General features: G+C 48.1%; 1 protein-coding gene across 1 annotated transcript in view; it reads right to left on the bottom strand.

Moving 5' to 3' along the window:
* The window catches only part of LHFPL6 (LHFPL tetraspan subfamily member 6), a 144,849-nt gene extending 131,831 nt beyond the window's left edge, over positions 1-13,018 (bottom strand). Inside the window, exons 1-2 of the mRNA XM_055803067.1 lie at positions 12,746-13,018; positions 9,752-10,307 (exon numbers count right to left, since the gene is read on the bottom strand). Coding sequence (XP_055659042.1) covers positions 9,752-10,136 — 385 coding nt within the window. The 5' untranslated portion in view covers positions 10,137-10,307; positions 12,746-13,018. The remainder of the gene's footprint in view (positions 1-9,751; positions 10,308-12,745) is intronic.
* Between the last annotated feature and the right edge of the window lie 145 nt (positions 13,019-13,163).

Below are 13,163 nucleotides of genomic sequence, written 5' to 3'. Positions count from 1 at the left end.
CCTTTTGGATCATGCTACAAGATAAAAATAATCATAATTTCAAATAGGTCATTTTTTATGCTTTCTTTCATTAACGTTTTCTTTACATTCCTACAAACTACTGCCAAGCTTAAAAGTCTGTTAGCCCAGTAAAGAATTGTACCTGCAAATCAATTCAAAATGGTCAGTCCTCATGAAAGACTGGGGTTTATCAGGCTTATGCAGGAAAACATGGACTCAGCTTACGGTACAGCAACCCTCCCAACAAAAGAGTTTTGTTCTAAGGCGTTAGTCCTGCTGCAATTAATATTCCATACTTGGGGAATTAGGTAGGAACTGGCATCCCGTGAAGGACTCTGCACTGCTACACAGCGGCAATGTCCTCCAAATCCCACTAGCTGCAATGAGTAACAACGGCACTGAGCTCCAGACCCTGCCCTCCCCCGGGTCCCACAGAAGAATATTGCTGTTGATTTCAGCAGGTCAGGCTCTAAGGAAAAGCCAGTCCGGGGCGATGAAAAGTCTCTGTTCTCAGGTGTACCTGTGACATCAGGGAACTGGCAGTGGAACAAACAATGCAAATGAGATCTAATCAAGTCAAGTGAATCAGCCTTACCACCAGCACTGTCAGGGTGCATTGACCCAACACAGCTACTAGAAGGGATCTGTCAAACGCAGTATTGCCCCTCTGACCTGTGATGTCTTGTGGTGGCAGAGTAAACCTAAGACCAAGGAGAGGATGTCCTCCTTGGTCCTTTGTGACTTACGGCCATCTCCACCATCTCCACATGACCTGAACGTCACTTAGGACCTTGCACTCGGGCAATGTAAAACGCTTAACATCGCTGAAGTCAACAAAGGTATTCCATGGAGCCAAAGGAAATCCTTGAGCAGGGAGCCAGCCAACATGATGTCTACCGCAAGGCATGCAGCTGCGGGTGGGGTTTTGGTTGCACAAATACATCCCGTGTTTCTTAATTACACAGTGCTCCTTCCTAACTGCTCACTGCATGGAAACAAAACTGGTTGCCCTCAAGTTCTACACCTGACTTCACTGAAATTATGATAGAGGTTGAAAACTGACTTACTTTTTCAGTTTATACTAAACTAAACTAAACTTTTAACTTTATAAAGCCATAGTCAAAGAGCTTAGAAGGTAAAACCGTGTATTGGAGAAGTAAAAGGATGTAAGCAAGGAAAGGAAAATGCAGATTGAATACAGTGAAAAAAATCCAAGTGGAATGCCTAGTAAGCTGAGTTTCCTGAGAGAAATGAGAGGAAAAAAAACGTATTACACAGACATATAACACCAGACTGGACAAAATCCTGGAAAATACACCATTGGGAACAATCCTGTACTGTCTGTAGGACATATGACCTCATCCACACTGGAAAATACTGAAACATTTTGATGCCTAAATGAAGGCAATATTCAAATATCTCATGGAGCTCAGGAAGCAACACAAGCCATATCTTTCAATGCAGAAGCAAAATTGATAATCCTAACCCAGATTCTGTTCTAATCAACACAAATGCAAAGGATCTGAGGTGAAGCAACTCTGAATTTACTTTGACTCTACACCAGCAAAATAGATTATTTGCTCCCCTGCCTCATGTTTTCAGAAGTTTCATTAGGTTATGCAAGCAAAGCTTTTTGAAATCAAAAGCATCACGGAGGAGCTGAGCATCATTGTTCCTTTCTAATAAAAGAGGGGGGAAAAAAGCAAAAGTCTGAACTTCATTCTACAGATAAATAAAAGGGCACTCCGGGACTTCTTCAGATCAAAAATTCTGTTCTTAATGCAAAATTCTGCTTAAACCCAACACAGCTGCAGCAGTATTCAAAACATCACTTTTGTATTCAACATCAATAGGAAAACAAAGAGAAGAGATTCTTCCCAATATTTTAGCAGCATCTTTTATTTTTTCTAATACATCAGTGTTTCCATTTCAAATGTGCTTCCAAAGCACCTAAAATCTAACTTGCAGAATTTGCTCCAGGCTGAAACTCTTCATGCTCTCTGGGTTTTTTTCCTGTGTTTAGCCAGAATTTATATTAGAAGTAAATATAATTAAAAAAAAAAAACAAAAACCCAAATATGAATGTGTGTTTCGAAGCACAATTCAGTATAAACAAGCTAACTCACTGGGGTAACTCTTCAAGAAGAAACTTAGCCTTGGAACCACACCCATTTTAGCCTAATGTCACAATCAAATAATCTTACCTCTAGGATAGAAATACTGATGTCATTTGTACCAAGTGTCACTAACTTCAAAGGACACACAAAAATTTGGAGCCCATACGGGCCCTGATGCTTTTTTAGTAAGATTTTGGAATCTTACTAAACCTAAAGAGCCAAGCTATCTGAAGAGGTTGGGAACACAAAGTAAAAAACAGAGACAACCAAGTATGACAACTACTCTCCACATCTTTTGTCTTCTTCAAGTTGCATCTCCACTGTTCCAACAGCATTACAACACCCTGCTTGCTCTGTACTGCTCACAGCCTTGCTGGCAGGGATGGCCTACTCATGCATTTCATGATCAGTAATATTTATTACTGATTCTTCCTTGCTAACTTGCTTCGTTAAAATGGTTGGCATTAGCTTAAACAGCAAATCTTTGCTAACTCAGGTCTCCTTCAGCGGGACTCCTTAGGGAACAATCACACAAGAAACTGTGCTGTTCGGTCTGTGAGGGCAGCAGCCTTTAGCAAGACTACAGTGGGAACTTCTGTGAGCAAGGTGAAGGCAACCACGGGCAACAGGATTGTCTCTTAAGAATATACAGAATCTAAGTCTGCATCTTTTCTTTACCTATTTCAGGTAAGTACCTGCTAACTTCGATTCCCCTCCAGTCACACTCAGCAGACCATGCACAAAGGAAAGATTCAAGCAATACAGGCTACTTCTGATTAAGACTTGGAATTTATGTCATTTATACACTGAGAGCGACAGAGGACATATATCAGTTCAGCTTCACTCCTGAATTTGTCTTATATTTTAACTCCTGTCTGAATACAGCACAGAGAGAGAGAGAGGGCTAATCTTCAATAAAACATATGCTACAAAATCCATTAAGATAGCATCACTGTCTAAGTTCCCTTGTTCTGAACATCTTCCCAAACAATAACTCTGCCTTACTCCTCTGGACTCCAAACCTAAATAATTTGACTCTGTGCTGTACCACAGTATGTGAAGGTACCTTGTGGTGCTGGGAAACAGATACTGACAACAGGCACTAGCAGCCACAGGTTGCAGTTTAGAAAGTCAAAGTCAAGCCAAAAAGCGATGAAGATGCAAAACTATACTCTGCACTTAATCTTTTGATGAATGCCTATAGAAAACAGGAGATGTAACTGGTGTGAAATATAGCAGCTATGAAGCAGCTTCTATACAGGTTGTTCTGGTAAAGAAAATACAACATAGCACATCTGAAATGGATTAAAAGCAATCTAACGGTTGGATCTTAAAAAAGTTCCTCAAGAAAACGCAATTTTTCAATGATATATTCTTGGTGCTACATTTTTAATATTTGCATTAATGATCTGGAAGAATAGTCAGGGTAATTCACCACTGAAACAACTTATGAAGATTCTGCTTTTCTCAAAGTTAATTAAATTCAGACTAGAAGTTTTTTTTCTCAGAGATATACTCTTTTTCACCCCAAAATTATACGAAGGCTATCCTACATCCCATGCCACAGCAGCCCTCAGACTAAATAGGCGAAGTGTTTTCTGCTGACCTTATTACTGCTGAATCTACGAGCCTATGCCATGACATGCAACCACATACTAGCAACATTTAACAGTGCCGTCTTCCTCGTTTGCTCTTCTGTGCATCCTGGTGAGGCATCTGTTCCTTTCATATGCCCCTCTTGCAGTGTCTTTACACTGGATTACTACCCAGCCTGCAGCTTGTCTTTGCCTGGGATGAGGATTGCCCTGTCACATGTCTACATGAGCACAGCAAAGTCACTGAAGCTTTGCATCTGACAAGAGGAAACAGAGAGGAAGATGTGGCAAAACAGCCCTGAGCAGCTAACTTGCAGGTGAAGAAGAGGGCTTGGTGTTGGACAGAAGCAGATGCCCTTCCCTAGCCTCTCCCAAAAAGTTAGCCTTTTGAGAAGTATTTTTAGGCTAAAGAGGATGAAAGAACTAAAAGGCCATTTTCGCATGGTTTTATACCTGGGCTTTTTGCAGGTACAAATTTCAGGAAGAGGCAGGAAGAATATGTACAGATGGGGGAAATGGATGAGATAGGTTTGGGAGAAGTACAAAAGAGTCTGGGGTGGCCATTTCCTTCCAGGAAGTCTCTCGACCATCTCAGATCTTCCCTGTCCCAGCAATGCTCTTCTCAGTTATGTTTTCTCCCTACAGGCAGAAAATGATCCTGACCTTAAGTCTTCCAGGCAGAAAGCAGAGAGTCTTACTTCAGCTGTCAGACAAAATAATGGTTACTGGTCACTGCCTGCGGTTCTTTTCCTCCAGCTCCACACAAACCTTCCCCAGGAGTTTCTAGTCCCTGTAGTCAACTGAAACTACCCTCACCAAAGCCCCTAATGACTTTTTCTTAGCAAGTCTCAGAACTGAGACTGCCTTCGTTCTCCTTGACCCCCAGGTTGTCTTTGACTGTCAGCCACATTTTCTGAAACATGTCTTCAGTGACTCTATATACATTTTAGACCTTGATCATCTCACCTGCAAAGTCAGATCGAGCCATTAATATATTAACAACTTGCAGATCTCCTTTGGATCTGTCTCTTTAAAATCTCCAGCCCAAAGTATCAAAGGCTTTCTCTAAGATTTCAACACAGACAACACAGAGCCATCAACCCATACTCAGTGCTCTCCTGATCTTGATGGAGTAATCCTTATTATTCTGCCTGCACCCAGCAAACACTTGCCCTGAGCACCCTATGGGTGATGGAAACTATTATGGCCACTATTGGCATAGGACACTTGGAGAAGGATTCTCCAGCAATTTCATGTTGTGCTGAGACCCTTTTCCAGAATGCCACTTTTTTTTTTTTTTTTTTTTTTGAGACAAAATCAGAAGTTGTTAGGTTCTGTGTCCCCTTTTTCCTGAATAACCAAATGCTCCTTTCATCACCCCCTACTTCAAGAGGTCCCTAGACTTCCTAACCAGCAATTCAAGGACCATAGTTTCAGGAATTTCAGCACTTCTGTGAGACACAAGAGAAGTAAGATAGAGCAATGAGGAGAGGAAGAGAAGGCGCTGCTGAAAACTTTTCTTATTTACTGAAGGGAGTAGCAAACCTTCTGCTTTACTTGAGTACAATCAATGAGCAACCAGTACTTAAGATGATAGTACAGACCACATGGCTTGTACTATCATCTTAAGTACAGATTGCTCATTTCTAACATGCCACAGTGTCAGGTTCAGAAAAGTGTCTAAGTCAGTAGGTTGTTTTCATGCTTTGTTCCCTTGGACTCATACCCCTCTGAGCTTGGCTTAGCTGTTCTTTACAACCAAAGGGAGTTCTGAGCTAGTGCAGATTTCATCTGTAATTCCTGCGTGCTGACCATTCATAGGAAAAGCTTCACCTTGCCAGCATAACGCTCTTTAAATTGCACCCTTGCAATACTCATGTCTTTTGATCCACTGCCTCTCATAAAACTAGCTAACCTTTAAGTTCATTATGTTCCTAAAATTATTGCTATGTTCTTAAAATCATTGCTCTGCATTCAGAGAGTAAAACTATTCACCAGATTAGTATTTCATATCTCAGCTACCTACCTGCAAATTTCTAGGCTCCCCATTTAAGTGGAATTGACTTGCTACCGCACAGTGAAAAGAAGATCAATAATTACAGATTCCAATTTTCCATAGATCTGTTAAACTTCGCTTCCTGCTATCATACCCTCAATAGTTATGGTCAAAGATACATCCTTGCAATCTGTTCTAGCTACATTATATAAGCCTCAGTCTTCCAAACATTCAAAGGAAACCAGCTGGAAACACTGCACTTACTGTTATCAGTAAAGACTGTATCCATCTACATAACTGTGCCCTCAAGAGGTTACAGACAGCATAACTTTCACCTCAGTTGTCAGTTCTTCAAAGCAATCCAACAGAAATGACTGTGAAGCATGTTCTGAAACACCAGAACAGCAGTCTGCCGGTCATGGACTGCAGACTGCTGACAACCACTGCAGAAAGCGCTGGCCTTGGAGCATTGGCTACTTCTTGTCACCCACCACCAAAATGGCTTTGAAAAATCTAAAAATAGCATTGTTTTTCACATAAGCAATTACTGTAACGGCTACAGAGCTGCCATGTGATCATGCATGGGAAAGGAAGCAGTTCCCATAATCACAAACGGGAAGAAAAGTCTATGATGCCATCTTCCTACTAAGAACAGAAACTCGGCATGTATCATCCCAGCATCATCTTAAGATACATGTATGCTCTGTAGCCAGGATCATCCAAAATAGTAAACACAGCCTGAGTACATAAGATCAACCAATATCTAAAGAGCCCTTCTGACTCTGCATGGATCTGCAGTTTCTTGCAGGTTCTGCCATTCAAATTTTATGAGAAGAGCAGATTTATGGTATAAGCACTTATGAATAATTCACTCCCATTAGTTGCCACATACAACTTGGGGAAATCCCAGCTGTAAAACCTTGGCACCGTTTAGCTAGTGCAAGCTGCACGACTTTTATATACAGGTGTTATTCCACTGACCTACTTGGAGTTAGTTACTCCTCTTTTGCACTGCTAGAAAAGGATCAGGCTGCTTACCACCTCTGGTAAGCAAACCTCTCTGCCACCTCTTCACAGCAGTAAAAATGCTTATAATGTTGGAGTAAGTTCGTTTTAGCAACCTTAGTGCTTTGGCTCACCACAGCTTCAAGGGCTTGTACATCTCACCCACCCTTGGGCCTCCCGTAATATTCTGTTGTCAATTGGCTTAGCTCCTCATCAAGTCTGTGTTTTTAAGTCATGTTGAAAAAATTGCTTGGACTCTAAGTTAATGGAACACCACTAAAGCCATAAACTAGCTATACAGAGTACGTCTTTAAGCTGGTTTCTAAGTTCAAGAGAAATAATTCCAACACTCATCCTCCGCCACCGGAGCAGGAACCACAACAGGGCATCAGTGCAGGCGACTCAGATGAAAAGAAACAGAAAGTGAAACCACCTAGCCATCTCCTTGCCCTAACACTGAGGATGAATTAATAGCATCACTCAGTGGGCTCCTTATTTCCTCAGGCTTTTTCTTCACATAAAGATAGGAGGGTGGTTTTTTTTCCCAATCAAAAAAAGAAATATTTGTGAGGGTTTCATTTGGTTAGATCTCCAAGTGGAGGCCAATTAAAATGACAATCACTGTACTGCCACTGAGCCGTATTCAAAGCACACATTGTGGTATATAACTAAACCTGCCACTGTAGTACAGGGAACAAAGAGCTGACATTGCCGGTTAGCAAAGGTGGCGAACAGCTCGTGGCTATCTTGACATAAAACAACCTAATAATTATAGTGCCTAAGTTAGACATTTGAATAAATGTAGTCATGTCATTTAAACAATGAAGCTGTACTGATTTATTGCAGCTAAGGATCTGATTAAGGATGTAAGGATCCGATCTTTACCCTAATATGACCCTTCAGCTCATCCCAATTATTGGCTTTCACAACCTGGCCTCTCCCTCATGTCTCCAATGTTGGGTTTTAAGCAGGTTAAGAAATGACGGGTTCTCATTTCCTTCATTTCTTACACACTTCCAGCAGTGCTGAGTGAAATGAGAGACAACCATAAAAGCCACTAGAGGGGAAAATTAGACATGCTGTGTAACTAATTTCTGAACTGTAAGCAAAGTTGTTGGCAGTTCTCGTTACATATCACCAGTTCACCTTTCTTTGAATTGTCATCTACCAAGGACAAGCACTACCTGCTCACACCCTTCCAAGTGGGGTGGGGTGCTGCCTGGTCAGCTGGGACAAGCTCCAGAGGTAGCCATGGTATGGTCTGGAGAGAACTCTCCCCTCCTTGCAGGGGAGCCATCATCCTACTTCCGAGAAGGGTACACACCTTCAGCCCACTCCAGTCATGGGGGAGCGGGGCTCCAGTCGCCCACCCACTACTGGAGACGCTGTATTTGCTGGAGTGGCTGTAAGCAGACACAGGCACAGCCGGCCCCGCTCCGTGGGCAGGCAGGGGAGCACGGCTGCAAGAAAGGGGCCAAACACAAATTGAAACCAGATGAGCCAAGCCAGCAGTTGGAAAGAGGGGGGTGGTTAAAGCACAAGCCCGTGATGACTCTAAGTGAAAATAGCCAGACCAAGCCAGCTCGCAGAGTGTCACCAAACCAAAAATCCCCTCCACCGCCTGGCTGCCCAGCCGGCATTGTACTATGGAGCAGGCTTCAAGAAGCAGTAGCTCCCAGCAGTTAACTCTCCAGCAGCTGCTGCACTTTCAAATTGTCAGCCAGATTAAACACAGGAATGCCTGTGCATTGCAAAGCTGAGGGAAGGGTGAAGTGACAGGGTCAGCTTGCTCTAAAGTACAGAAACTACTCAAAGAGTTGGAGGTAGGGCGCCCTGTGGCCAAGGGGGAGCTACGCTGGCATCACCATCGTGGAAGCTTGCCACAGGGCCCTTTCCTTCTTCCCTTGGCCGTCTACCCTGCACTGGACAGTAGTGGGGTTTTTGTCTTGTGCTTCCTTAGGGCTGCAGACTCGGCATGTAGCTGGACTGCCCTTGCGGGACAGGTTTCTGTTCGGAGGGGAGAAAGGCAGGAGTCCCGCTGCTGCCTGCTACTCTGGGGCATGAGCTGGGGTGCCTGGCTGGGACCAGATGCTGCAGGGCACCTGAAACACCGGTGCCTGTGCTGCCCCAGCACCCAAAGCTCGGGAAAACACATCCCCTTGTGAGAGTGAGTGCATGAGGGTGGGGGAGAGCTTGCACCAGGCAAAAGCGAGTGCCACTGAGCCACATGTCACTGATGACAAGAGAGTGATGACTTACTGGGAAAACTGCCCTATAAAAAACACACTTGAGGATCCTGTTTATTGTCTCATACCCTTAAAATACTCCACAATTACAAATACTCCATACAATTACCAGCTAAAAAAAGAATGGAGGTAATTCTCCCACACACTGTCTAGCCCATGAACTCAACAAACATGCAGCGGCATCAGCAGGTAGCATGGGGTCAGACAGCCCAGTGGGGCCTCCTGGCAGATGCTGGGCTACCTCCACCAGGAACAAACAATCCCCACTTCAAACCTGGGCCACAGACTTTTTACCAGATCCACGCAGCCACAGAGAGCAGAGGTGGAGGGAGCTCTGCCAGTGATGGGGGTAGGAAGGAGAAAGAAGAGAGTGTTATGTGTTGTTCCCACATAACAGCCTCTCCTCTGCAAAATCATGATGCTCCACGAGGCTCCGCAGCCTCCATGCTTCTCCAGGTACCTCCATCCCAGCGATCTCTGCTGGAAACTACAGCCCCACAAACTGCTGCAAAGATGCTGGACCACAGAAGTCAACTTGCCACACAACTCTCAAAAGTTGCACAATGACCAGACAGGTACTTAAGCACCAGAGAGCGACCACAGGCAGCTGTAGCTCTGGGCCATGTTCAGCCATTCAGACAACCAGTTCAACCATCAAGGGACCCCAGTGTGTCTCCCTCACTAGCAGGAAGTTTGATTCACCCCCTCCTCATCCCAAAGCACCAGAAGAATCTCCACACATGTAAACCATTAGCCTGGACACCCCCATCCCCTCCCCGCATAAGCACTTACCCCCCAGGAACTGGATGCCTCCTGCCACCCTTCCCACGGTCCTGGAGATGAGCTCAGACACGCAGCAGCCCATGAGTGCCGTCAGGGCCACCAAGAGAAGCAGCCCACAGCCAAGGCCCGTCACCACCGTGCAGATCCTCCACTCGGCACTCGGGATGGCCTGGAAGGAGGCGTAGCGGCCACACTGCTCCACCATCACAGTCGTCTGGCGGCTCTCGTCCCGCACCGGGTAGGAACACCTCCGGAAAGTGCCGAAGGAAACCGACTTCTCCAGCTGAGACCCCAAGAGCCAGTAGGGCATGAAGAAGCCCACGCAGGAGGTGGCAGCGCAGAGGAAGGAGAGGAAGGCCCAGACGATGCCGGCACAGGTGAGGCTGGATGCCATTTTTGTATCTGCTCCAAGGCCCCTCGCGATGGAGAGACAGAAAAGCAGCTGTGTGTTTCAGAGGTTTATGTATAATTCAGAGTCTCTCAGCCTTGACAAATCCCTGCGCTGGGAGAAGCCTGGATCCTAACAGCCGGGTGGATGTTTCCTCCCATCATGAAGTCAAAGGTCCTTAATTAAATAGCAATACACAAAAAAAAAGGGAGAAAAATACAAGTTCAGTAATACCGACACTAGAAAAAAATGTTTGTCTGCCAGAGTGTTTTCCCTTCCTACAGGACTTTTCATTAAGACATCTAACTTTTCTGTTCCATCCTTGCAAGCAGCCACTAGAATCGCTGTCAGCGATACCAGCTGCCGGGGGCGGTGGTGGGAGGCAGCCCGGCCGGCACAGCCAGGAATGCTCTGCAGCCACCTTCAGGGGCTCCCCATGTACTTGCCTACTCACTTTTCTGTACCGTACATCTTAATCTTTCCCGTACCGACAGAGAAAAAAAGGTGAGGTCTCATTTACCCTTAGCTAGTCAGGCCGTCCTCCTGCAATGCCTGGGGAAGGTACTTCACATTATACATGGCCCCACAGCTTCAGCGCAAAACCACCTGCAGTGCCAAAGCCTATTCAAGATCAGACCCTTGTGGCAGAAGTAAACCTCATTAACACCCCCGAGAGAAGTATTATGAGCTGACATTTTTTCCAGCACTCCTTTAAGTTGTTGGCATCCCTGTGCAAAAGGAGCCTTTTATCACCTGATGTCCAAAAGTACCAGGAGCCCCAAATCCAGATGGGCACCTGCTAGGTGAAGGTATTGCCACATCTTTTGGATTCACTCCCACACAATCTCAAGCAGCATATGATTAAAACACGGGGGTGTCTCATAATATTCCTGCTTGCACTCAGCCCAGTTCCTTGTCTTCTTTGCCTCTTTCCAGCTCAAACCCAGGAGGCTTAATCACACTGCATCCTTCTCCGACAGCTCCCAGCCTCTAAGCTCACAACCAGTGTGACCAAGTGCATTTGACTGTCATAGAAACCTACAAGCTGCTTCCCTGAGACTGGGGGTGTATTTCTGGTTAAATCCTGGCTGGATCACTACTCCAACTGCCTTTGTAAATTTATGATCATTTCTCACAGTTGCTGCCAAACTAATTCCGATAGCTATTTACAGCTTTTTTTTTTTTCTAAACGTGATCAGATGCCAATCAGTGAATTCAATTCACGTACAAGCAATAAAATTAATACTCCTTCAGCACAAGGAGGGAATGCAGAGAAAGAGCCTGTAAGTGAAATTAAGCATGTGCACCACAAGAAAGTTTTGTTTACTTTTAAAATGCTAAGAAAACTCTTCTATAATGTTAAAAAAGGCCTATGCTGCTACTCAAGAAGTATACACCTATCTACTTGTAGCCTAGCTGCACAAATAAATGCCTTTCAACCTGCAAAACACCAAACCCCTGGGAATAAAAACTTGGCAGATGGGCACAGGGTGCCTCCGTCCCTCCAGAGGCACCTTCTGGAGAAGAATCTGCCCTTGTCTTGGCGTGGCACCAACTGTCTAAGGCAAAGTGGGTCACTTGGGGAAGACCTTTCCCTGAATCGGGGGAGGAGGTACGGCTGGAAATAGGGGACAACATGGAAGCTTCCAGGGGCAGGACCCTGCAAACCCGCCGGCTCCAGCGGGGCAGCTGCTTTGCCTCCCCGGGGGCTGCCAGCCCACAGCCGGGGCTTCTCTCCGAGGAGGCGGACTCGCCCCTCCGGCCTCGAAACCCCGCTCCCCCCCCTCCGGGGGTAGGAGGGGGCGGCGGAGAGATCCGGCTTCCCCCGAGGGAAGGCGGCGGCCGGGAAGCAAAACTCGCCGGGGTGATGCGAGGGGAAGGTGCGGGGCGCCGCGCCCGCGGGGCCGGGGGGTGGGGGGGGACCGGGAGGGGCGGGCTGGGATGCAGGGGCTCCGGGAGGGCCAGGCTGGGAGGGGAGGGGGTCCTGGAGGGGCAGGCTGGGAGGGGAGGGGGTCCTGGAGAGAAAAGGGTGTGCGGCCGGGGAAGGGCTGGAAAGGCAGAGATGCAGGGAGGGCAGGGGACCCGGGGGCAGCGAGGACGGAGAGCAGGGAAAACAGTGGGGGGCGGAAAGGGAGAGCGGTCCAAGGTGGCAGGGAGATCCGGGAAGGACGGGGGCCCGGGAGGGGTAGGATGCGGGAAGGCAAAGGTATGGGAGGGCTGGGGATCAGGCAGGGGAAGGGAGCCTGGAGGGTCCGGTGGAACGGGCGAGGGATGCGGCCGGGCAGGGTGTCGGACCGGGAATGGGGATCCGAGAGGGGAAAGGGGTCGGTGGGTGCAGTGGATGTGGCCGTGCAGGGTGGGTAGGGGTCGGGCAGGGGAAGGACGCTCTGAGGGCTCGGGGATACGGAGTCGTGCAGGGGATGCAGCGTACCGGGATCGCGGCAGGGCAGGGGTCCGGGAGAGGAAGGGGGCGCCGGAGGTCCGGCAGGGCAGGGGATGCAGCAGCCCAGGGAGTGCGGGAGGGCGGGGGCCCGGGAAGAGGCGGGAGGACAGGGGGTCCGGGGGGTGCCGGGATGGGGCCGGTCAAGGTGCCGGGGAGGCGAAGGGCTACTTACTGACAGGCCGGGCGCGGGGGCTGGCCGCCGCGGCTGCCGGGAGCACATGGGCGCTGAGCCGGGGCGCGGGGCTGGCGGGTGGCGGCCGCCCCAAGCGACTCTCCCCGCGGTCCCGGCGCGGAGGCGACGCGAGCGCTCCGAGGCGGGCGGGACCGGGACCGGGACCCTCCCCAGCCCGGCCCGTCCTTCCCTCCCTTCCTCCGCACGTTCCTCTCTCCCCCTGTTTGATTACTCGGGAGGCAGCGCACTCCGCCGCCTCTCCTCCCCCTTCCCCCGCCGCCGCCTCCCCGGGCGGGACCCGCCGCGGACGGCGCAGTTGCGGGGCCGCGGACGGGGCCAGGGGCAAGGGGCCGGGCGGCGGCGGCGCCGGTGGGGGGGAGCGGGGGTGGGGGGGGGGCGCGGCGGTGCCTCCCCGAGC

This window comes from Falco peregrinus, chromosome 4, assembly GCF_023634155.1.
Source record: "Falco peregrinus isolate bFalPer1 chromosome 4, bFalPer1.pri, whole genome shotgun sequence".
NCBI lineage: Eukaryota > Metazoa > Chordata > Aves > Falconiformes > Falconidae > Falco > Falco peregrinus.
Note: the sequence above shows the minus strand (reverse complement) of the source record. Positions and strands in the feature narration are given on the sequence as shown.